Genomic DNA, 25,600 nt, shown 5'->3' with positions numbered 1-25,600 from the left:
AAAAAAAGTATATGTATAACAGAATCACTTTGCTGTACACCTGAAACTAACACAACATTGTAAATCAACTACACTCCAATAAAAAAAATAAAGTTTATAACTTTCTCAAAAAGGGGGGTAGGAAACAGAGAAGAAATACTACATGGAACCATTTCTGAGCTGAACAGTTGACCAATGAAATGCACGTCATCAGCTTGGCAATGCAAAACACCAACTTGGACAAACTGAAAATTAGTCAGTTTTTTAAAAAAACGTCTATAAAACTTGCCGGTTCTCCCAGTTCCCTACCCAGCATTTTGTGTTGTTTCTTGTACTGTTTCCCAGTCTATTCTGAGCTCTGTCAGGTCCAACGTAAGCAGGGCCACCTCTCTCAGACCCTTTACAAACTACGGTCACACAGCAGCTGCGCAACAAGTATCTATTCAGCCCAAAGGTAACCATGATAAGAGCCGGCTCGTCCACTCGCTGTAATTTTTAAAGACTGCTCCACGAAGCCACAGGGGAATGGAACCTAAGGCCCAGAGCAGACCCCCTGAATGAGACACACGGATGCCAGACCTTGGTGAAAACAGGCGGGAAGCAGGCGGCTGTGGGTCCATCTGGCCGGCAGAGGCACGAGGTGGGGCTGGGAGCCTGAAAAGCAGAGGCACGTGGGTCAAACTCGGAACATACGAACCGCTGAAAAGATGGGCTCTATGACCTGGCGTTATTGGGACGGCGCCCGAGAGGGACCCGCGTGGGTGACAGCACGGCCGCTGACAGGGCTTAGCACTCATTACATACTCATCTATACTTACATATCAAACACTAAAAGGAGTCCACTGCCTTAATCAGAACTATTTCTGTAAAGTCCACTCTGGGTTAGGGGTTTAAAGGAAATATCTACTATACGTGCCATCGCTGAGTAACTTCTACTGGTTGGTTCTTTTCCAGTTTATGATCTCAGATGTGTTTTCTCCACTGGCTGTGTACCCTACACATCATAGAGTAAGTCACATACTAGAATTTCTAAAATACCCATGGGTGCCCGGTAGGCTGAGGGCACACTCATGTTCATTAGACACACTTAGGAGATAGGAATGAGTTCACATTTCAAGAGTGCTGGGTTTGAAGACACTCTTCACAGCACAAAGTATCATAGTTGATTTAGAAACATCTGGATTTTAATTTTTTACATTAAAAACACCTTCATGTTTTTTGTGTTTTGCAAAGTAAACTTACTACAATGACTTTCCAGTCGTTTGTACTGCTATTCTTTCTTGGATAAAGCAGTCTTACAATGAAATAAAAAAGCAGGATCAAACTGCATGGTGAAGGGAAGGAATCTGAATTTTTTTCTGTATTATCTGTTTAGCTCTTAGAGGACGGGAAAACTTTTGTCAGCAGGTGGACTTTTCTAGTCTTCTACTTTGTTTTAACAAAGCTAATGAATTTGGCTACACAGAAGATGGCACATACGGGGAGAATCCAACAGTAATAGCTAAAACAGATGCCATTTTATCAGAGTATTGGCTGCTAGAAAGAGAAATTCCCAAAGGAAATGCAGATATTGATTAATCGGTGGCGTGTCTTTGATTGGAGATTACTTTTAGTGCATTAAAAGGAAGAACTTTATTTACCATTTTCTTTTCTCCCAGTTGTGTGTCCACTTAGAAAATATTTCAAGGGAGTACTAGTTATATTCTTCAGTGAGTTTGACTCCTTGTGGGCTGTGGAACACTTACCTGTTGAACAGGGACAGACAGTGGCTGAATCACGGCTGTGGTCACCCCTGTCTTTGGAGATGATGATCCTATCGTCAAGGAAACAGAAGTTGTTTTCTTCTGAGCCCTGGAAGATAAGGGGCCAAGGGTTCAGTCAGAATTTTTTAAGCAGGAAGTATTCTTTGAAACAATTCCACAGAATAGCCCAGTTTCTTTATGTCTACTCAACCCGCTTCAACTGTAAGTGCTTCCGACATTGGGACCCATGACCTGCAGTTAGAATAGCGGTGGTCAGTAGAGGCACAGATGGCCCTAAACATTAGTAAAATAAACACACAGAAAAAGGAAAAATAGCTCATGTAACTATGTATCTCAGCTCTTACCAGAGAGCTGAAAGTATTGAACTGGAAATCCTAAGAGAAAAGAAAATACTTGGAAAAACTTCAGTCTCTAACGCTAAGCAGATACATGAAACGTGTAGGGTTGGGGGTTCTATATTTAATGCAGAGTTCTCGTTATCTATTTTCAGTCTAGCAGCTGTTCTTTGTTCTGGCTTCTCACTGTGTAAAGTCAAGAGTATCTTGGAATTTTTGTTTTGGTGCATAAAACTTAGACTTGTTTCCAGGCCCAATTTTGCTAAGTCACGGGCTGTGTAATCTCAAGCGACTCATGTCACTTCACTAAACCTGAGATGTTGGCCTGGATGCACAGGTGGCAGAGTATGTGATCTTATGAAGATCCCTTTAACATGAATATTCAGTGATTTTTGGTGTTAAATGGCTATAATTGTTATGTATATACTAGCAAATGAATGAAATGTATTAGGACAATCTCGATGTTTATGGAGTCTTCTACAAAATTTTGGTAGATTTTACTTTTTTATTTTTTTAAAACATCTTTATTGGAGTATAATTGCTTTACACTGGTGTGTTAGTTTCTGCTTTATAACAAAGTGAATCAGCTATACATATACATATATCCCCATAGCTCCTCCCTCTTGCGTCTCCCTCCCACCCTCCCTATCCCACCCCCTACGTGGTCACAAAGCACCGAGCTGATCTCCCTGCGCTATGCGGCTGCTTCCCACTAGCTATCTATTTTACATTTGGTAGTGTATATATGTCCATGCCACTCTCTCACTTCGTCCCAGCTTAGCCTTCCCCCTCCCCGTGTCCTCAAGTCCATTCCCTATGTCTGCATCTTTATTCCTGTCCTGCCCCTAGGTTCTTCAGAACCTTTTTTTCTTTTTTTTAGATTCCATATATATGTGTTAGCATACAGTATTTGTTCTTCTCTTTCTGACTTACTTCACTCTGCATGACAGTCTCTAGGTCCATCCACCTCACTACAAATAACTCAATTTCATTTCTTTTAATGGCTGAGTAATATTCCATTGTATATATGTGCCACATCTTCTTTATCCATGCATCTGTCACTTCCATGTCCTGGCTATTGTAAAGACAGCTGCAGTGAACACTGTGGTACACGACTCTTTGAATTATGGTTTTCTCAGGGTATATGCCCAGTAGTGGGATTGCTGGGTTGTATGGTAGTTCTATTTTTAGTTTTTTAAGGAACCTCCATACTGTTCTCCATAGTGGCTATATCAATTTACATTCCTACCAACAGTGCAAGAGGATTCCCTTTTCTCCACACCCTCTCCAGCATTTATTGTTTGTAGATTTTTTGATGATGGCCATTCTGACCAGTGTGAGCTGATATCTCACTGTAGTTTTGATTTGCATTTCTCTAATGATTAGTGATGTTGAGCATCCTTTCACGTGTTTGTTGGCCATCTGTATATCTTCTTTGGAGAAATGTCTATTTAGGTCTTCTGCCCATTTTTGGATTGGGTTGTTTGTTTTTTTGATATTGAGCTGCATGAGCTGCTTGTAAATTTTAGAGATTAATCCTTTGTCAGTTGCTTCATTTGCAAATATTTTCTCCCATTCTGAGGGTTGTCTTTTCATCTTGTTTATGGTTTCCTTTGCTGTGCAAAAGCTCTTAAGTTTCAATAGGTCCCATTTGTTTATTTTTGGTTTTCTTTCCATTTCTCTAGGAGGTGGGTCAAAAAGGATCTTGCAGTGATTGATGTCATAGAGTGTTCTGCCTATGTTTTCCTCTAAGAGTTTGATAGTGTCTGGCCTTACATTTAGGTCTTGAATCCATTTTGAGTTTATTTTTGTGTATGGTGTTAGGGAGTGTTCTAATTTCAGTCTTTTACATGTAGCTGTCCAGTTTTCCCAGCACCACTTATTGAAGAGACTGTCTTTCCTCCATTGTATACTCTTGCCTCCTTTATCAAAGATAAGATGACCATATGTGCATGGGTTTATCTCTGGGCTTTCTATCCTGTTCCATTGATCTATATTTCTGTTTCTGTGCCAGTACCATACTGTCTTGATTACTGTAGCTTTGTAGTAGAGTCCGAAGCCCAGGAGCCTGATTCCTCCAGCTCCGTTTTTCTTTCTCAAGATTGCTTTGGCTATTCGGGGTCTTTAGTGTTTCCATACAAATTGTGAAATTTTTTGTTCTAATTCTGTGAAAAATGCCATTGGTAGTTTGACAGGGATTGTATTGAACCTGTGGACTGCTTTGCGTAGTATAGTCATTTTCACAATATTGATTCTTCCAATCCAAGAACATGGTATATCTCTCCATTTGTTGGTATCATCTTTAATTTCTTTCATCAGTGTCTTATAGTTTTCTGCATACAGGTCTTTTGTCTCCTTAGGTAGGTTTATTCCTAGGTATTTTATTCTTTTTGTTGCAGTGGTAAATGGGAGTGTTTCCTTAATTGCTCTTTCAGATTTTTCATCATTAGTGTATAGGAATGCAAGAGATTTCTGTGCATTAATTTTGTATCCTGTTACTTTACCAAATTCATTGATTAGCTCTAGTAGTTTTCTGGTAGCATCTTTAGGATTCTCTATGTATAGTATCATGTCATCTGCAAACAGTGACAGCTTTACTTCTTCTTTTCCAATTTGGATTCCTTTTATTTCTTTTTCTTCTCTGATTGCCGTGGCTAAAAATTCCAAAACTATATTGAATAATAGTGGTGAGAGTGGACAACCTTGTCTTGTTCCTGATCTTAGAGGAAATGGTGTCAGTTTTTCACCATTGAGAATGATGTTGGCTGTTGGTTTGTTATATATGGGCTTTATTATGTTGAGGTAAGTTCCCTCTATGCCTACTTTCTGGAGGGTTTTTATCATAAATGGGTGTTGAATTTTGTCGAAAGCTTTTTCTGCATCTATTGAGATGATCATATGGTTTTTCTCCTTCAATTTGTTAATATGGTGTATCACATTGATTGATTTGCATATATTGAAGAATCCTTGCATTCCTGGGATAAACCCCACTTGATCATGGTGTATGATCTTTTTAATGCGCTGTTGGATTGTTTGCTAGTATTCTGTTGAGGATTTTTGCATCTATGTTCATCAGTGATACTGGCCTGTAGTTTTCTTTCTTCGTGACATCTTTGCCTGGTTTTGGTATCAGGGTGATGGTGGCCTCGTAGAATGAGTTGGAGAGTGTTCCTCTCTCTGCTATATTTTGGAAGAGTTTGAGAAGGATAGGCGTTAGCTCTTCTCTAAATGTTTGATAGAATTCTCCTGTGAGGCCATCTGGTCCTGGGCTTTTGTTTGTTGGAAGATTTTTAATCACAGTTTCAATTTCAGTGCTTGTGATTGGTCTGTTTAAATTTTCTATTTCTTCCTGGCTCAGTCTCTGAAGGTTGTGCTTTTCTAAGAATTTGCCCATTTCTTCCAGGTTGTCCATTTTATTGGCATAGAGGTACTTGTAGTAATCTCTCATGATCCTTTGTATTTCTGCAGTGTCAGTGGTTACTCCTCCTTTTTCATTTCTAATTCTACTGATTTGAGTTTTCTCCCTTTTTTTCTTGATGAGTCTGGCTAATGGTTTATCAATTTTGTTTATCTTCTCAAAGAACAAGCTTTTAGTTTTATTGATCTTTGCTACTGTTTCCTTCATTTCTTTTTCATTTATTTCTGATCTGATCTTTATGATTCTGCAAACTTTGGGGGTTTTTTTTGTTCTTCTTTCTCTAATTGCTTTAGGGGTAAGGTTAGGTTGTTTATTTGAGATGTTTCTTGTATCTTGAGGTAGGATTGTATTGCTATAAACTTCCCTCTTAGAACTGATTTTGCTGCATCCCATAGGTTTTGGGTCATTGTGTTTTCATCATCATTTGTTTCTAGGTATTTTTTGATTTCCTCTTTGATTTCTTCAGTTATCTCTTGGTTATTTAGTAGTGTATTGTTTAGCCTCCATGTGTTTGTATTTTTTACAGATATTTTCCTGTAATTGATATCTGGTCTCATAGTGTTGTGGTCGGAAAAGTACTTGATATGATTTCAATTTTCTTAAATTTACCAAGGCTTGACTTGTGACGCAAGATATGATCTATCCTGAAGAATGTTCCATGAGCACTTGAGAAGAAAGTGTACTCTGGTTTTTATGGATGGAATGTCCTATAAATATCAATTAAGTCCACCTTGTTTAATGTATCATTTAAAGCTTGTGTTTCCTTATTTATTTTCATTTTGGATGATCTGTCCATCGGTTAAAGTGGGGTGTTAAAGTCCCCTACTATGATTGTGTTATTGTCGACTTCCCTTTTTAGGGCTGTTAGTATTTGCCTTATGTATTGAGGTGCTCCTATGTTGGGTGCATAAATATTTACAATTGTTGTATTGTCCTTCTTTGTCTCTTGTAATAGTCTTTATTTTAAAGTCTATTCTGTCTGATATGAGAATTGCTACTCCAGCTTTCTTTTGATTTCCATTTGCATGGAATATCTTTTTCCATCTCCTCACTTTCAGTCTGTATGTGTCCCTAGGTCTGCAGTGGGTATCTTGTAGACAGCATATATATGGGTCTTGTTTTTGTATCCATTCAGCCAGTTTATGTCTTTTGATTGGAGCATTTAATCCATTTACATTTAAGGTAATTATTGATATGTATGTTCCTATTACCATTTTCTTAATTGTTTTGGGTTTGTTTTTGTAGGTGTTTTCCTTCTCTTGTGTTTCCTGCCTAGAGAACTTCCTTTAGGGTTTGTTGTAAAGCTGGTTTGGTGGTGCTGAATTCTCTTACCTTTTGCTTGTCTGTAAAGGTTTTAATTTCTCCTTCCAATCTGAGTGAGATCCTTGCTGGGTAGAGTAATCTTGGTTGTAGGTTTTTCCCTTTCATCACTTTAAATATGTCTTGCCACTCTCTTCTGGCTTGCAGAGTTCTTGCTGAAAGATCAGCTGTTAATTTTATGGGGATTCCTTTGTATGTTAATTGTTGTTTTTCCCTTGCTGCTTTTAATATTTTTTCTTTGTATTTAATTTTTGATAGTTTGATTAATATGGTCTTGGCGTGTTTCTCCTTGGATTTATCCTGTATGGGACTCTCTGTATTTCTTGGACTTAATTGACTATTTCCTTTCCCATATTAGGGAAGTTTTCAACTATAATCTCTTCAAATATTTTCTCAGTCCCTTTCTTTTTCTCTTCTTCTCCTGGGACCCCTATAATTCAAATGTTGTTGCATTTAATGTTGTTCCAGAGGTCTCTGAGACTGTCCTCAATTCTTTTCATTCTTTTTTCTTTATTCTGCTCTGCAGTAGTTATTTCCACTATTTTATCTTCCAGGTCACTTATCTGTTCTTCTGCCTCAGTTATTCGGCTATGGATTCCTTCCAGAGAATTTTTAATTTCATTTATTGTGCTGTTCATCATTGTTTGTTTGCTCTTTAGTTCTTCTAGGTCCTTGTTAAACGCTTCTTGTATTTTCTCCATTCTATTTTCAAGAGTTTTGATCATCTTTACTATCATTACTCTGAATTTTTTTTCGGGTAGACTGCCTATTTCCTCTTCATTTGTTTGGTCTGGTGGGATTTTACCTTGCTCCTTCATTGGTTGTCTGTTTCTCTGTCTTCTCGTTTTGCTTAACTTACTGTGGTTGGGGCCTCCTTTACGCAGGTTGCAGGTTTGTAGTTCCTGTTGTTTTTGGTGTCTGCCCCCAGTGGCTCAGGTTGGTTCAGTGGGTTGTGTAGGCTTCCTGGTGGAGGGGACTAGTGCCTGTGTTCTGGTGGATTAGGCTGGATCTTGTCTTTCTGGTGGGCAGGACTGCATCCGGTGGTGTGTTTTGGGGTGTCTGTGACCTTATTATGATTTTAAGCAGCCTCTCTTCTAATGGGTGGGGTTGTGTTCCTGTCTTGTTAGATGTCTGGCATAGGGTCTCCAGCACTGTAAATTGATGGTCATTAAGTGGAGCTGGGTCTTAGTGTTTAGATGGAGATCTGTGGGAGAGCTTTCGCCGTTCGCTATTACATGGAGCCGGGAGGTCTCTGGTGGACCAATGTCCTGAACTCGTCTCTCCCACCTCAGAGGCTCAGGCCTGACACAGGGTCGGGGCACCAAGACCCTGTCAGCCACATGGCAAAATTCACAGCTGCTTGGATTCCCAAATGCAGAATGAAGTCCTTTAAATCTGAGGGCCCAACCCAGACGCCAGCTCTCTGGTGGTGGATCCTGGACATTGGTATTCGTCACGCCTCCTCAGCTCTTCTGCAGCAGATGGCGGGCAGGACAAACGTGGTGGCCGTCTTTGCTCCCAGGGAGGATGGGAACAATTTTACTTTATTTTTGCAAAATAATTAAGATACTAACATTGTATGTCTTCGTAGGATAAACTAAATTTTGAGATTTTCATGACAAGATCTAACTAGAAATAGACTTTATCCAAATGGAAACCCATTTCTGGCCTATTTAGATGTGTTCTAATATGTATGGATAAGTTGTTTGACATTTACGTTTTAGTAATGATTTAAGTAATTTTCTCTCAAAACAAGTGTTCCTTTCATACATTTATAACCTGTTAGTTGTCATTGAAACTAACATGGTGGATGGTTAGACTTTGGCACATCGATGATGAAATGCGGATTTCAAAGTTCAAATTCATAAGTTAAACACTGTGTTCCAGGTTCAAGCATTTGGTCCTTGATTGACATCAGCTGACCTCTTCAGAGCACAACACAAGTGGCATCACACAGCACAGTTCTGTTGACAGTCTTTGCTTATAATTGATGGAACTGTAGGTACTTACTGTGGCATGGCTCCAGGTTTTGATTTGAACGCTAAACTTTCGCTGTCAGAATCTGTTGAACTGGCACCTGAGTGGAAAAAAAAAAAAAAAGATGTAAGTAGTATCTATAATTGCTTCCAAGGGTAATGCTCTTCACTCAGACAATAATGTACAAAGTCTTATTTTGAAATAGAAAATGGTTCAGACCATTTTTACTCACAGTGTTTTTTCAGAAAATCATTGAAAAAAAGAACTACCAAGAAAAGCTTTCTTCAAAGCAGTATGGGTTTAGTGTCAGATTTATTATCAGTTTCATTTTTGTCCCTTTGGCCATCATAACCACAATTTTAAATGGCTTATCAACTGTGAAATAAATGCATGTGTGTTTGTGTGTAAAACATCCATAGTTTTAAACTTCAAGTCTTTCCCAGAAGATTACATGGTGTGGATTATCAATACCTTCATTTCTCATTAATTAGGAGATGCTTTCTGGCTCTGATATGGCTTCATTCTTGAATAGAAGGGTTTCTAATTTTGGATCATGCCTTAAGATATGCCTTAAGCAAATTCATCTGCTTCGTTATTGTGTTTAATTTATGGGTCACCTTGTTGGATTTTTAGGCCAAAATGCAAACTGTCCTTACATTTTAATGCTCATGTATTTTGTGACAAGAGATTTTAGGTAACACTTAAAATAACTGTGATGGTTAGAAGTACATTCTTCTTTTTTAATTTATTTTTGGCTGCGTTGGGTCTTCGTTGTTGCACGCAGGCTTTCTCTAGTTGTAGCGAGCGGGGGCTACTCTTCGCTGTGGTGTGTGGGCTTCTCATCGCGGTGGCTTCTCTTGTTGCGGAGCACGGGCTCTAGGTGTGCGGGCTCAGTAGTTGTGGCTCACGGGCTTAGTTGCTCCACGGCATGTGGGATCTTCCTGGACCAGGGCTCGAACCCATGTCCCCTGCATTGGCAGGTGGATTCTTAACCACGGCACCACCAGGGAAGCCCCAGAAGTACATTCTTGATACTTCTTTTATGAGACATACTTAACTCGAGTTATTTAAATTATCTATTTAAAATATCTTAATGTAAAATAATACACGCTTATAGAAAAGTAACGATGTAGCACAGAACTGTGTGATATAATAGTGAAAAACAGTAGGTCCCTTCCCTGGTGCCATTCTGCACACGCTAACAGTCTGGCCTGCATTTTTCAGATAAATTGAATGTATTAACAAACATACAGTGGCCTCCCCTCTTATTGAAGGGAGATAACGTTCCAAGACCCCAAAACCATGGATAGCACCAAATCCTGTTAGTACTATTTTTCCTAAATATACACACCTAAGATAAAGTTTAATTTGTAATTTAGGCACAGTAAGAGTTTAACAACAATAACTAATGATAAAATATAACAAATATAACAATTATATTACGATTATAACAATGATAATAAAGTTATATGAATGTGGTCTCTCTCTCAAAATATCTTATTGTACAAATTTGATGCCTTTTCTATCTTAACTAAGCATTTACACACTGTGGCTGTAACTTTTAGGGTTTGAGGCACGACAGCAAAACTAACACGGATTTCTTTTTCCTTCTTCACAACCTGTCGGACAGAAGATTTGTTCTTAACCGTATATCTTAGCAACCTCAGCATACTTTTTTTTTTCTTTTCTTTCCTTATTAACTTTCACCTTTCACTTGAAGCACTGCACCGTTTCTCTGGCACGTCTGAACTGCTGGCATCACTCCTCTGGTGCTTTGGGGCCATTTTTTGTATCAATAAAATCAGGGTCATTGAACACGAGCGCTGGGACAGTCAGCCTGACAACCTAGGTGACTAACAGGCAGCACACGCTGAACAAAGGGATGACTCACGTCCTGGCGGTCGAAGCTGAGGCAAGCAACTTCATCACACTGCTCAGATGGCAAAATTGAAAACTGATCGTTTATTTCTGGAATTTTCCATATAATATTTTTGGATCACAGTTGACCGTGGTAACTGAAACTACGGAAAGTGAAACCTCGGATGAGGGGGGATGGCTGTATATCTGTGCATGTATTTGTACAAATGGAATCACACTACATGTGATTTTTGTTAACATCTTTATTGGAGTATAATTGCTTTACACTGTTGTGTTAGTTGCTGCTGTATACGTGCTCTGTGTAGTTGGTTCTAGTTGCCTGTTGATACATTGAGAATGTCCACGTTTACCTAATTCTCTTGCAAGACTGCCTCGTGCTCCCTCCCGTGACTGTTCTCTACCATGGCTTTCCTGCTATTACTGATGGTAAAAGCCCTGCTTAGGTGACTGCAGGGTGTTTGTGGTCCTTCCTGTTTATTTCTACAGCAATCCCCAGGCCTGGACCTGTCCTCCCAACTCCCTCTCTCAAATTTGTCTTCATCTCTGTCAGGTTAATTTTCCTGTAACACACCTTTCCTGTTTAAAACAAAATAATAAACTTAGATGACCTATGAGTTCTGCTCAGTAAATTAAAAGCCTGCTATTTCCACTCGTCTCGTGCACACCGGCTGTGTAACGAGTCCCGCGCACACCCGGCTGTGTAACTAGTCCCGCGCACACCCGGCTGTGTAACGAGGATGCCGGAGTGAAGAGCACACTCCTCCCTGCCCTTGGGGAGCTTCCATTCTATGCGGACACAGACGCAGACAAATAAACGCATGACGTGGTGGTGAGTGAAATGGGACAGCATAAAGCTGGGGGTCCAGGGAGGGATGGGAATGCAGGGTGCAAGGGAGCCTCTGCCAAGAGGGGCTCCGGATAAAGATCAGAGGAGCGGAGAGCTCCCCTTCCTGGCCTCTCCCCACGTCTGAACCTTTAATTACATCATCCGCTCTCGGGGGAAGCGCCTACAGGGTCCCTCCTTGATTTCTGTCCTTTCCGATGGGCCCAGATGTGTTCCGTGCTGCCTCTTCGGAGCTGCTCGGCCACTCAGGACATCACACCTCTGAGGACTGGCCTGAGGTGTGGCCAGGAAGGGCGCACCCATTCTGAGTAGTGCCATGTGCCTGGCCATCGGCTGGGTCGGCGTTTGGTCATTACGATGATGAGCCTCCCTAAGAGGGGAAGCTGCGTCCAACTACAGACCAGAGACCCGAGGAGCCAGGGAGGGGAAGGGGCTGCGTGAGGCCACGGGACTGCACGGCTCCCCCAGACCACGCGTCCCCGCCCCCAGCCGCCGTCTCTGGTGCTCAGGGCAGGCCTGTGACTCTGCTGGGATGAGTGACGGGGGGTGAGCTGGGGGAAGAGCCAGCAGCCGCGGGTTTGAGGGATGGGGGAAGGCCAGGGACACAGGGTGGGTTTGGACACTGGCCAGCACGGCTGGACTTGGTGTCTGGGCACGAGCGTGGTCGAGGGGCAAACTACCTGTGCAGGAGGAACTAGGGAAACCGAGCAAAACAAACAGCAAAGCAGCAAAACCAGGTGGCAGACAAGGAGAAACGCTGGCACCCCAGCAGGCTGGGGTCAGCAGGGCACGGTGGCCCGAGGGCGGGCAGCCCCCACAGAGCCCGGAGAGCCCTCGGGAGCAGGCAGAGCCCCGTGGACGGCATCAGAGACACTCAGTGGCCAGAAGCCGGGGAGAGGAACAGCTATTTTTCATCTGATTCCCAACGTTTAGATCACTGGAAAAATCCCCTCTGATGATTAAAAAGCCATTACTGCTTTCATTCTTTTTTGCGGCTTTTTCCTCACTGACTTGCTGGGAAACAAGGACCAGAGAGGTTCACGTCCACTGGATAAGGATGCGTTTGCTGGTTTTTGCACACCTGACCGAGCCTGCTGGGATCTCAATGTCACCTCCCACCTGGGGTGGGGACAGAGCTGCTCTGCAGGCCCCCTTTCCCCAGGGCGATCCCCCCTCACTCTCCTTGTGTCCCCACCCCTCGGTCCCCAGCTCTGCACCTACTGGTCAGGGGAGAACACCCCTGGCTCAGGGAGACATTCAACCGTGTCTGTTTCTCAAATCCCATCTGAAAGGGGCAGGGCCCCAGCGCTTGTGGTCACCCCCTGCCCGTCTGCTCATTGACTATTCACCTGCCTAGGTGTAGGTCACCTGTGTCTACACTGTTCTCCACACAGTGAGGAATCAATGCCGGTGGTCCCTGAGCTGCTCTAGTGATGGAGAGCAGGCGGGAAAGTCACAACCATGAGCCTCCCATCTTGCCTTTAAAAGGTGCTCCCTCACCATTTTAAAAACTTACCTCGTATAATACTTCCTTGTAGGAAAAGACCCAGAAAATGCACAATAGCAAAAATTAAAGAAAAAAATCATTCGGAATACCACCGCCCAGACACGTTGGATCGTATCCTCCTGAAGTTTACCCCTGTGCACATATATAACAAATAAAATATTATGATGTAATACTGTTCAATTTCTGGTTTTTCCCCACTCAATACATTGTGAAATGCCTTTCCACGTTAATAAACATGCTTTATAGTTTTCTAATGGCTGCTTCAAATACATTTGTGGCGATTTACCAGAATTTGTTTCATTCTACTATCAACAGATATATTTATTTCCATTTTAAACATCTCCCCAGAAGGGTGTGTAAAATACAGATACAGTCAGCCCTCCATATCCACGGGTTCTGCATCTGTGGATTCAACCAACCGCAGGTCAAAAAATATATATACATATAATTCCAGAAAGTTCCCCAAAGCAAACTTGCCTTTGCTGCCCACCAGTAACTATTTACATAGCATTACATTAGGTATTATAAGTAATATAGAGATGATTTAAAGTGTATGTAGGTTACATGCTAATACTCTACCATTTTATATAAGGGACTTGAGCATCCTTAGATTTTGGTATCCCTGGGGGGTCCTGAAACCAATCCCCTTGCGGATACTGAGGGACGACTGTAGGTCAAAATGCCCATTTCCCCCATATTCATGGAAACACCATGTTTTAATTATTTTTATTTTTGTCAATCTAATATCTTCCTTAGTAATATAGAAAAAGCTGTATTTCTGAGCGGAAGCAAACTGCATACAGCTTCAACTTCAGAAAATAGGAAGTCTTCCTAAAAGCAGGTATTAACCATTAAAAAAACCCATCTATTTATCTTTCTTTATCTATATTTACACTTTAAGTCCCTGAGTGACTTTAGTGAATCCAGCCATGGAGTTAGTTCATCGTTTGGTCCATGTTTGCTTTTCAAAATTAAGGTGTAAATACACTCTGCTCCCCACTCACACTACTCATTCTTTCCCCTCTCCTTTCTCAGTTACTCTAATTACCAGAAACAATCATTTGCTGTCTCAGATAAGAGTAATTGAAGCAATGCCAACGATTTAAAAATTTATAAATGATGAATGACTATAAAAGCATTAAAATGAGTTTTTAAGGACTGCAATGACAGGCATAGATGTTCGTGACGGATTAAGTTAAATTAAAAAAAAACATACCAAAGAGTATGTAGAATATACACATTTAGATAAGAGATTGAACAATAAAAATTTTTAAGAGTGGCTGACACAGGGTGGTGGGATTACACATGACTTTTATATCTTTATTTCCATGTTTTAGATTTTTTAAAATGAAAATGTGCTATTTCTATAACAGCAACAATAGCTGACTGTGTGTCAGTCTCCCTCTAGGGGATTAACTCACTCATTTCTTACAAGACCATCAATTTCTCCAGGCAGAGATGGAGAAACTGAAGCAAAGAGCCATCCAATCGCTGTTCTGGGTCTTGGAGCTGGGAGCTGGGCTGGCCAGAAAATACCATGAAAGATATTTAAAAATGAATACTGTGGAGAATGGGCAAAGCTGAGCTTAGACTCCGTCAGCTTCTCACAACAAGTCTTCCAGATCCAGCAGAAGGAACCTTTCGCTCAGAGAGGCTTTGTCCTGCTGCATCCACAGGGACCGTTCCCTGTATAACATTTCCACACATTTTGAAATGTCACTTAAAAGGGGCACACGTCTTATCTGATTGTGACAAGCTCGGAGAACCTACAAATAAACATCACACAGGGTCTGCAGGCGTGTGCCACGCTCAGAATTCCTGCCCTTCCCCACCGTCTTTATGCTGTCCCCTCCTCCCCCATCCAGCTCAGCTCCCCAACCACTGGGTCGGGGTTGGGGGTAAGCCAGCCTCCTCATCGCACACTTGGGAACCCCCCTCCTGCCCCCTTCGGTGCTCCCCGAGCTGTAAAGATCTGTGCCGTCCACGACAGGGTCAGGAGGGGCGGCAGGGGCGCGAGCGTGGGACGTCCACGTTTATTTCACGTGTCTGTGCTCACCTGTCCCATTTCTACCGTGAAACTGCTGAGAGCAGCTCTTCGCCACCTGCACACTGTGGGCGGAGTCCGTTTCCTTCTCTTTTTCCAGGAACTGGCTCCCTGGCGTCTCACACTCCCCCAACCCCACTGCAGGAACCGCGTTTTCTCGCCTGGATCGTTCTCACCAGCATGGAAACAGACTCTAGTAATTCTGCTACGAAAACCAACAGGCAAACAGGCTCACAAAGCATCCTGACCTGGCGCTCCCGTCCAGATACGGGCCCCTGGCTCTACCGGTGCTTAGGCAGAACCTCCCCGGCGCCCACCCATGCGTCTCCGTGCGTCCTTCCGTGTCCCGCAAACGCGTGGCGTTTGGTCCCTCCAGGCTCTCCGAGCCCCTTACTAACATCACCCACAGCATCCACACCTGCCCCTCCTTGTCCTCAGCGCTGGCCGCCGGCAGCGGGGCCCGAGCTGGCCAGCCCTCCCCCCCAAACACCGACCCGCTCCCCCAGGCTCCCCGCCCCAGGGCCCTCCTCTCACGCTCCTACGCCGCACGTCGTCCCGGAGCATCTCCGCGTGGGGAGGGTCACCCAGGCTCAGACACGGTCCCGCCCAGTCCTGTGTCTTTGGTCACCAGCTACCTCCTGAAGCTCCCAGTGTACGTCCTCGCCCTGGGCACTCACTGCACCCGCACGGCCACCTGCCCACACGTGTGTCCACTCGGCCATCCAAACGCGGATGTGCAAACGGATCACCTACGTCCCTCTGTGCCCCAGCCCGCTCCTCGTCTCCCCATCACAGACGACTGACGGTAGAGCCAAAACCCACGGGGTCTGCTCGTTCCCGTGGCCCCTCAGCCCACACCTAACCCGCCACGTGGCTTTGGAGCCTGCCTGCCTCTGTCCCGTCTACACGGCGTGCTCCTGCAGCCCCGCCATCTCCGTCCGGTCCTGCCCCGGCACGCTTCTCACTGGGCTCCCGATTATAAGCCAAACATCAGTTTAAAAATGGAAATCAGATACTCTGACTTTTCAGTTTAAACGCTCCGCGAGTGGCGATTTTACGTAGAACAAAGGCCGGCCGGCTAACGGTGACCACAAGGCGCCACGACCCGCGTGAGCTGCCTGCCGCCCGGCTGCCCCCCTCCGTGCTCCTGGGCACACCCGCTCCTCCTGCCAAGCCTCGCCCCTGCTTCTGCCTGCAGCACGGTCCCCAGTGGCCTCCCCATCGCTTCCTCTCAGAGCCCAGACTGAGGTCGGCTGTCACCTCCTCAGGGAGGCCCCCCTCCCCCTCCCCTCACCCAGCTTCCTTCTCTTCCCAGCACCTGCTGGCTGGGGCTGGGGCTATTTATGAGGGGGGCCCGTCCCTCCTTTCCTGGAGTGTGGGCGCAGCGAGGACCGAGCCCTGCCTGTACTGCAAGTGTCCCCACCCAGTGCCCGGGCCACCGCCCGCCATCCAGGGGACCTTCAGTGAACACGCGACCAATGACCAAAAGCCCAGTGGTGTCCTGAGATGTTCCAGGCACACATCCCAGGCCTGTTACTGGATGCAGGCGACCACCCTGCTGCCCCAAGATCCAGGGTTCATCTGCATTTTCCTCTGTGGCTGTTCAGACTTAAGGGGTCACACTGACTGGGTTTAGTCCTTGAAGCTCAGGGGAGTGTGCGTGTGTGTGTGAGGTCTGGGGCCCTACAAGTCTCCCTAAGCTGCCGTCTCCTCAGTCACAGAATGGGGTGATTTTTGTAAGGAGTAAATGAGATAATCCAGGTGAAAATGAAGACCAGGGCTCGGTTCCTAGTTAACACTAGGAGATAAAAGTTAGTTCCTGGTTTTTTTGGGGTTTTTAAAAACAATTTATTTTATTTATTTATTTTTGGCTGCATTGGGTCTTTGTTGCTGAGCACAGGCTTTCTCTAGTTGCAGCGAGCCGGGGCTACTCTTCGTTGCGGTGCTGGGCTTCTCATTGCGGTGGCTTCTCTTGTTGCGGAGCATGGGCTCTAGACGCATGGGCTTCAGGAGTTGTGGCACATGGGCTCAGCAGTTGTGGCTCTCGGGCTCTAGAGCGCAGGCTCAGTAGTTGTGGCATGCGGGCTCAGCAGTTGTGGCTCTTGGGCTCTAGAGTACAGGCTCAGTAGATGTGGCACGCAGGCTCTAGAGCGCAGGCTCAGTAGTTGTGGTGCACGGGCTTAGTTGCTCCGCGGCATGTGGGCTCTTCCCAGACCAGGGCTCGAACCTGTGTCCCCTGCATTGGCAGGCGGATTCTTAACCACTGCGCCACCAGGGAAGCCCCTTAGTTACTGTTCTTAAACTGAAATTTCCTCGATATCATTCTAAAAGTTGCTGCACAAGGCAGTGAAATTTAGACAGTTTCCAACTAGTAGGTTGTTAAACTTTTAGGGAAGATTTTCTCGAGGTTTTTAAATCTATAGAAAGCTTCCTACCCTCTGGTACGCACCTCCACCCCCATACTGCACACTGACATAGCAATAGCAATGTGGTTTAGGGACAACAGAGATCCTCCTGAGTCTAATGTAGTGCTGCAGTAAGGAAGACATAAACACTTCTTCCTTTCAGTCATAATAGGAGCCTAAGAATTTATGTGAAATTCTCTCCCATTTCATGTAATTGTTCTTAGGGATAAAAATACACCAAAATCAGGCTTTAAGAAAGTTATCACCCATATTTCACGGGGACGATGAGCCAGTTTCCTAACGCACTTTCCAGGAGGCTTAGGAAGCTGATGCTTAAGGGCTCTTCATTCCGGCTCTGCCCAGACCCCTCCTCTCCTCAGCACACAGATCTGAAGCCAGACCCACAGCTGGCGGGCCGTCTAAGCCAGTGCAGGGTCCTCAGGTGCAAAAAGGGACACTGGGAACACCCGCCACCTCTGTGGAGCCCTGGGCGTGGACCACCCGTGGCAGGTAGAACTGGGGGTGCTTCTCCCACGTTAAGTAGCTCATGCAGAGACCCCAAAGGCAGGAGAGGACTGCACTGCAGGGGCTTCTACGTGGCAGAGCTCAATTTAATGAAATAAAGTTAAAGACCGTGGCATGCATGTTTTGGGCCTCCGGAGTCAGATCCTGAAAGTGGTTTCCAAGGCAGAGAAATAGCTCCTCTTATTCTATGAAAGTTAGTGTGTCTTATATACCTTGCAGTTAATCTTTTAAGTTCATTTGTATCCTTATAACACTTTAGATATCTGTTATATCACTTATAACATCACTTATTTTATATTCTTTTTTTAAAAATGTATCCATCTCTGCTGTTGGATTGGGAACTCCTTGATAGCAAGACCCATCCCCATCATATCCGCACCCACGCTGTTTGGCACAGAGCAAGGCCTTAATAAACGTGGCTGAATCGAGTTGGTAGACTAGTACGTAAAACTGACGTGATTTAATGTCTGTAGTACAGAAACAATCCACACTGAAGTACCCATTTCTAGCAATCTTGAAAGCAAATAAAGCATTTAATTTTAAGCAGCTCTAGTTGAACTTGGTTTTGGAAGACAAATCTGACCATCATCAGCAAATGGTTTTGTTTTGTTTTTTTTAATGGAAGTTTAACTTTCCTCCTCCGTATTCTAAAATGCTTCAAGAAGTTTGCTCCACAGCCAGCCCATGACTGATACTCACTGCTCGCTTATTAAATGTTAAAAATCTTTTTGCCATTCTTTTCCTGTTCATTTAGCACTTTGAGATACATGTGACATAGCGAATAGGATATGGGCCCTGGAGCAAGACAGACTGGGTCCAAATCCTGGAGTGACTTTGGAAAGGCCCCTTTCACCTCCCCAGGCTCAGTTTACCCGTGTGTAAAAGGACCCTGATAACACCTCACAGGTTCATGGTGAGGTTTAAATGACGCCTGCACGTGTGTGTACCTGTAAGTGCCATGTCGCATCACTTATTGTTAATACAGCAGGTTTGCTCTTATTAGCAGGACAAGGTCCCCGAAGGAGCTCACAGACGCTTTCAAAGACAATGCAGGGGACCCTTTTATTAAAAGTAAAGGCACATAGTTTTAGTCGGCAGTAACAGTTACTTCTAAAACTAAATTTTTTTTTTTTTTTTGGCCAGTTCTTACAAGGGCTATAAATAATGGTTCACATCTTGCTTTCTTCTACTTTAAAAAACAAAGAAATTTAGTGCTATTAAACAGTAAAAAAAATTTAGTAAAAAGATGAAGATTAAGGTAGTGGAGACCTCGAGGATTTCAATTTTCTTTCTGTGTTCCAACTACTATTTTTAAATGCAAGCAATTACAAGGCTACTCACCAATTTATGGCTTTAGGGACATAGAACACTGGTGTTCAAGCCACTTCCAACTTAAATGACTGATATTGATAAAAATGCAACAGTGATGTAAACTATATACTTTGATAGCAAGTTTTCTAATTCCCTATAGGCTGAGTCTTGTCAAAAATGAATTGTTAGAACAATAGAGATATTCTGCTCTCTGCCCACCCCTATTTAATGCAACATTGATTCTGGAAATTTTTTCACCTAGTGATTGCAAGTTCATGGTACGCTTAGCAGAAATAGCAGCATCCTAACAAAAAAGGAAAAGTTCTAGAATTTAATAAAAATGAGAACATTTAAAAATATTCAACCACTTAATATCCCTGTGAATGATCTCCTAAGTCTTTTAGAGTTTAACTTTGGTTGATAGGTCTAGTATTTCTAGTATTTTAATATGTCCCCATTCTTTGTCCACCAGAGAAACCAGAAATAAGTTGGACACTTAGTGTTCTAAATAAATTCACATAGCTGAAATGTTTTAAATGAAAAGGAACAAATGTTGACATCAGACATTGTCGACGCAGACGTACACCCAAGTGTCAGAGCCGCTCGATTTATCTGTCCTGGAGGACAAATGAGGTTTGACTCACAACGTTGGAAAATCACGTTCACAAGAGGCAACGGGCCCCTGCCCACTCGGCACCCCACGCCTCCACCCCACATCCCTGGGTACCTTCAATGAACACCTCGGCGGATGTGGTGTCAGAGCCACCGGGGTTCGTGGCCAGGCAGGTGTAGCGCCCTGTGTCGTCCTCAAAGGCCTCGGCTATGACCAGCGTGTGCAGGTCGCCCCCGTCCCAGCGGATCTGGACGTCGGGACTGTCGTGCAGCTCGATCCCCTCACAGAACCATCTGCTGGCCAAACGGAAGTCGCAGGACAGGAGGGAGAGAAAGGAAAAGGGGACGTTTAAAATAATAAAGCAGAAGTGAAAGGCAAGATGCTGTGTAGCGAGATGCTTGTCTGATAAAAAAAAAGACCTGTGTCCATGTTACTGACCCTACTAAATGCTATTGCATTTGAGACCATGAAATGCATGGCTAGACAATTCCCATGGGTTTTGTTTGTAAAGCACCTTGTACATTTCATCAACCTGGAAATAAGGGACATCATCACACTGGGAAAGACCATTTCAGTTACAAAATGGAAGGAACACAAATTCCAAGTGTCTTACAAAAATGTTTTATCACCAGTGCCTCTCACGTCTATTACAATTTTATCTATTGTTCTTATGTAAAGAAAAATATGAAAGTAATATAAACATTGTACTCAAAATACTTAATGTACAGTATCCAGGGAGACATTGTCATGTTATAGACCCTGGGCAGCAATGTTCCTGTTGACCTGGTCAGCTGGGCAGGAATGGAGTTAACGCCTTCCACAGTTCTGATATTTAGAGAACCTTCCAGCCACGTGCCCGGCCCCCATGATGCGGGCAGGGGCAGCAGTGCTCTGTAATTCATTCTTGGTGGTCTCACCCCTTCCCATCAACCGGGCCCTTGGTGTGGGAGGTGGCAGGTGGCCAGACTGTTTTTACGCGGGTTCCCCCTCACACGCTTTCCTTTATTCCCTGAGCACCTCAAACTCTCAACAGGATTTTTACAAAAAAATACGAAGCTGCCCTAACCGTCCTCCCCACAAATGTGATTTAGTTTTAAAGAAATACGAAGGAACGTGCCACTGACAACTAAAAAGATTGAAGTCTCTGGGACAGAACTGTCCATTTAGCTCTTAATCAGCACTGAGAGATTTTCCCTGAGCCTGATCCTCTATAAAAATTCTTTGGACTTGGCATCCTTTTTATGTCAGTGAAAACTAACCTTTTCTGCATTTAGATAGCATAATATAGGCTTCTGTCTATATTTAGTCTGAAAGTAAAGTTAATAAAACAAGCCAGTTTGCTAATACTTAGCATATTAACTCCAGAAACTATATTAAAAAAATAAGTACGGGATATTTGGAAAAGGACAGACATGACTTCGGGAATTAAAAACCATATAAAAAACCCCAGCCAACTGAGCATCTATGCAATGCAAGGCATATTGCTTTTGAGGCAGTTGAGAAGGGCAGTATTTCATGATTCTGAGTAGTTTGTGATTTCCTTTGTTTTCGTAAAGTCTTGGAGAACATTCTGGCCGAGAACCATTTTCTAGTCCCTTCTTCTCTGCTCTTTCCACAATCACAGTCGAGACCCTGCCCCCCCACCCGGAGAACCGTCTATGGCTTCACTGTTACTTGACCTGAAGTCTTTTAATTGATCTCTTCATCCCTGGCAAGCTATGGAGTCTTGATCCTGTGGCAGGTGAAAGCACTCGACACTCTCCCCTACATGAATCATTGCCTAAACTTTAAATCTTTATTGTCTGCTTTCCTGTAACTTGGCCCGGATTTTCTTTTCCATCATGTTCCCATACGAATCCTGTTTCTGTCAAATATCTGCGTGGATTTCCCATTTCCTATGCAGCCCTCATGTATGACCTGCTTCCTCTCTGCTCCCTGCAGTTCTCCCCTCACCCTCTGTGCTCATCCCAGCCTGGAGCTGCTCTCCTCACAAGCAAGCGAAAGGCGCCTTCAACAGATGCAGTTCTACTGAGCGCACGCTTGCCGGGCATCTCCCACGTGGACGGCACCACGTCAGGTACTGGAGGCCACAGGAAGAGTCAAGCCTGGTGGACTCTGGAACCAGCCAGAGTCAAGGTGTCTGTACGTTACCTAGGGTGAGTTACCCGCCATAAAACGATAAGAACCAACGGTCAGAGGGAAAATGAAGCGTGAACAAACGCAGTGAAGGTTTAAAAGAGAGGACGATTAATTGCCTTGGTTAGATGTGCTCCTCGGGACACCCCTGATGGCCACCCCAGGGCTGTGACACCCTGACCTCAGGCGTGCACACAGCCTGCAGGCCGCCGCCTGCTTTCCTGAGGCCCGTGAGCCAAGAAATGGTTTCCATGTTTTTAAAGGTTAGGAAAAAAATCAGAAGAAGAGTATTTTGTGACACATGGAAATTATATAAAGGTCAGATTTCAGAGCCTATAAATAAAGTCTTGGGGGATCACAAGCGTGCCCCTGAACTAACACAGTGTCTGTGGCCACCTTCGCGCTGCAGCGACAGCTGGGCTCCTGGGACAGACTGCACGGCCCACAAACCCTGCAACAGTTATTATCTGGATTTTACAGGAGAAGTGTGGTCCTTGGACCAGGGGCATCAGCACCATTTAGGAGCTTGTTAGAAATGCAGAATCTCTGGAGGTCTCGCAGAAAACTAAAAATAGAACTACCATATGATCCAGCAATCCCACTCCTGGACATACCCTGAGAAAACCATAATTCAAAAAGATACGTGCACCCCTATGTTCACTGCAGCATTGTTTACAATAGCCAGGACATGGAAGCAACCTAAATGCCCATCAACAGAGGAATGGATAAAGAAGATGTGGCACATATATACAATGGAATATTACTCAGCCATAAAAAAGATTGAAATAATACCATGTGCAGTAACATGGAAGGACCTGGAGATGATCACAGTAAGTGAAGTAAGTCAGACACAGAAAGACAAATATCCTATGATATCACTTATATGTGGAATCTAAAATATGACACAAATGAACCTGTCTATGAAACAGAAACAGACTCACAGACATAGAGAACAGACTGGTGGTTGCCAAGGGGGAGGGGGTCGCGGAGGGATGGATTGGGAGTTTGGGATTAGCAGATATAAGCTTTTATATATAGAATGGATAAACAACAAGGTCCTACTGTATAGCACAGGGAACTATATTCAATATCCTATGATAAACCATAATGGAAAAGAATACTTTAAAACAAGAATATATATATATATATATGTATAACTGAATCACTTTGCTGTACAGCAGAAATTAACGCAACATTGTAAATCAACTGTACTTCAATAAAAAATTTAAAAATTAAAAAAATAAAAGAAACGCAGAATCTCAATCACCATCCCAAGCCCACTGAGTCGGTTCAGACCCCAGTGATTCACGTGCATGTGAAGGGGAAGAAGTTCCGGTCTGTACTGCGTGGACCACGCCAGCCTGCATCACGGGGCCTGCAGCATCACTTCTTGAGCAGAGAAACCGTATTGTATGTGTTCTGTATCTGCAAAAATATGTTCTGTTTGTTTCTCTCTCCTCTACACTCAAAAAATCGTAGCCTTATTCACTTGACAATTGATGCTATGTCACTTCCTATTCTCCGTGGTGTTTCTTCATATCATTACTTGAGGCCTAATGCATTTAGGCCTTACTTCCTCATCCAGGAAATGGACTCTTTTTCATTGATCCATAGTGTACTGCACGTAGTTGGTGCTTTAAAAATACTTACTACCTGCCACTTGTTACTTTAGAATATGCTGCCCAAGAAAAAAACAAATGGTGACGGCTCTGTGGCCTAATAGATTTGGAAGATGCTACCTATTATACACATGTATATGTATATATCGCTCCTTCATGTAATTAAGATTTTCTTATTAAAGGCCCTCAGAAGCCCTGCAGAAAACAAATTAGTTTAATATTGTTTAATCTAGCATTCATTCATCTTACTTGGCCATGCAACTCTTTCTCATTTTGCATCTCCTAACATCCCATGTGTATGCTGCACGATGCTTTTCTGGCACATTCATCCCATAGAGCCTGCAGTTTTTAAAAAATGAATTAAGACCAATTATAATCTGGGACTTCCCTGGTGGTCCAGTGGTTAGGACTCGGCGCTTTCACTGCCATGCCCCAGGTTCGACCCCCGGTCGGGGACCTAAGATCCCGCAAGCCGCATGGTACAGACCAAAAAGAAAAGACCGATTATAATCTGAGCAATCATGATAAGTGTAAGCCTGAAGAACATGATCGGTAAGCACAGTAAAGTACCTGAACTACACTGAACACTGGCGAAAAGGTTCAGGTACAAATGCACTCTGGCCACAGCCTAACACACCTATCTGGTCTTGGGGACGGTGCCTCGTGACACCAACATGGCACGTGGTGACGTGGGTGGTGCTTACAGACCCCAGGGAAGCCCTGGCTTTTGCTTTTTAAACACTCATGCTTTTTGTTCTCCAGCCCCATGGATGACATTTTTAAAGCATCTCAGGTTGTAGCATGCAGAAGAAATAGTGCAGACAAAAGACTAAATTTGTCCAAATCAGGCAGCAAGCCTAAGACTTAACGTGAGTCATTCTGTGGCTTTGACACCGTCCGGGAAAGTCAGAGGGTTACGGGCCCAGGACCTGCCACGGGACCAGTTCTACACTGTCGAGATGGGGGCTGTCAGGGTGTGGCCTGGGGGAGGGGAGAGGCTGCAGATATCGAGATGGGGGCCTCCCTGGGGCACCAGGCAGGGCCCATGGCTCCAGCCACTGTTCGGATAAACGTGTGTCTTGTTCACGACTGGAGCCGCAGCGGCCTCACAGGGATGTTCGGCAGAGACCGTAGGAAAGTCATCTACCTTCCCGGTCCAGGCTCTTCATCTGAGGACAGGAGACCTCGCTATAAAGCTTCATAATTCTGAGGTTCTTGGTGAAATGAAAAGGTTGTATATTTAGTGAGTGCATGAAAAATATTTCAAGAAATGATGTAGGAAATTATTTGATGAAAGGTGTAAGTCATGAACGGCTTTGCTTCTTTGAAGGGTCCGAGGATATCGCCGTGTTTCTGAAGCCATGCACCCACGTCGGGTCCCTGAACGTATGGGTGGATTCAGCACCTTGTCACGACGCCCACCGAGTCCTTCGCCTTCTACGGAATGAGTCTGCCCCTGCCTTCCTCTCCCACGAGGACAGAGGCTCTGGCGGGGCCCGGCCTCATGGCCGCGCTCACACAGCTCCCCAGGGCTGTGAGCTCCAGCCTCGCGTCTGCACACGGCACCTACTTGCCAGGTCTTTAACCGTCTGTGTTTCTGACGCTTTGACGTCCTGGCCTGGCTGACCCTGGAGACATGGCCCCTCCCAGGGCTGCCGGTTCCTGGAGACGGTAAGTGACACCTTCCGGCTCCTTTCCAGTGAGACTCACCAACCCAGAGCCCATCCCCGCCTGCAGGCCCTCCCACTCGGGCCACTGTCCACCTGCTCCAACGCCCAGAGCCAGGCGGTGACAACCAGGACAGCCCCGAGTCCAGAGCCGATGGCCCCATTCAGAGCAGCCCCGGGGCCTCCCCCTGCCCCACCCAGCAACCCTTCCTGCAGGGACACAGTGAAGGCCCCCCTCCCCTTCCGCTCTGCCTCCTGA

General features: G+C 44.4%; 1 protein-coding gene across 3 annotated transcripts in view; it reads right to left on the bottom strand.

Annotated features, from left to right (window-relative positions):
- Positions 1-25,600, bottom strand: part of PALLD (palladin, cytoskeletal associated protein) — a 386,129-nt gene that overhangs the window by 205,245 nt on the left and 155,284 nt on the right. For all 3 annotated transcript variants that reach the window (XM_036854853.1, XM_036854851.1, XM_036854852.1), the window contains exons 3-6: positions 20,034-20,212; positions 8,826-8,892; positions 1,725-1,830; positions 559-633 (exon numbers count right to left, since the gene is read on the bottom strand). In XM_036854853.1, coding sequence (XP_036710748.1) covers positions 559-633; positions 1,725-1,830; positions 8,826-8,892; positions 20,034-20,212 — 427 coding nt within the window. The remainder of the gene's footprint in view (positions 1-558; positions 634-1,724; positions 1,831-8,825; positions 8,893-20,033; positions 20,213-25,600) is intronic.

Source organism: Balaenoptera musculus, chromosome 6 (genome assembly GCF_009873245.2).
Source record: "Balaenoptera musculus isolate JJ_BM4_2016_0621 chromosome 6, mBalMus1.pri.v3, whole genome shotgun sequence".
NCBI lineage: Eukaryota > Metazoa > Chordata > Mammalia > Artiodactyla > Balaenopteridae > Balaenoptera > Balaenoptera musculus.
The sequence above is the reverse complement of the archived record's forward strand: the minus strand, read 5'-3'. Positions and strand labels throughout refer to the sequence as shown.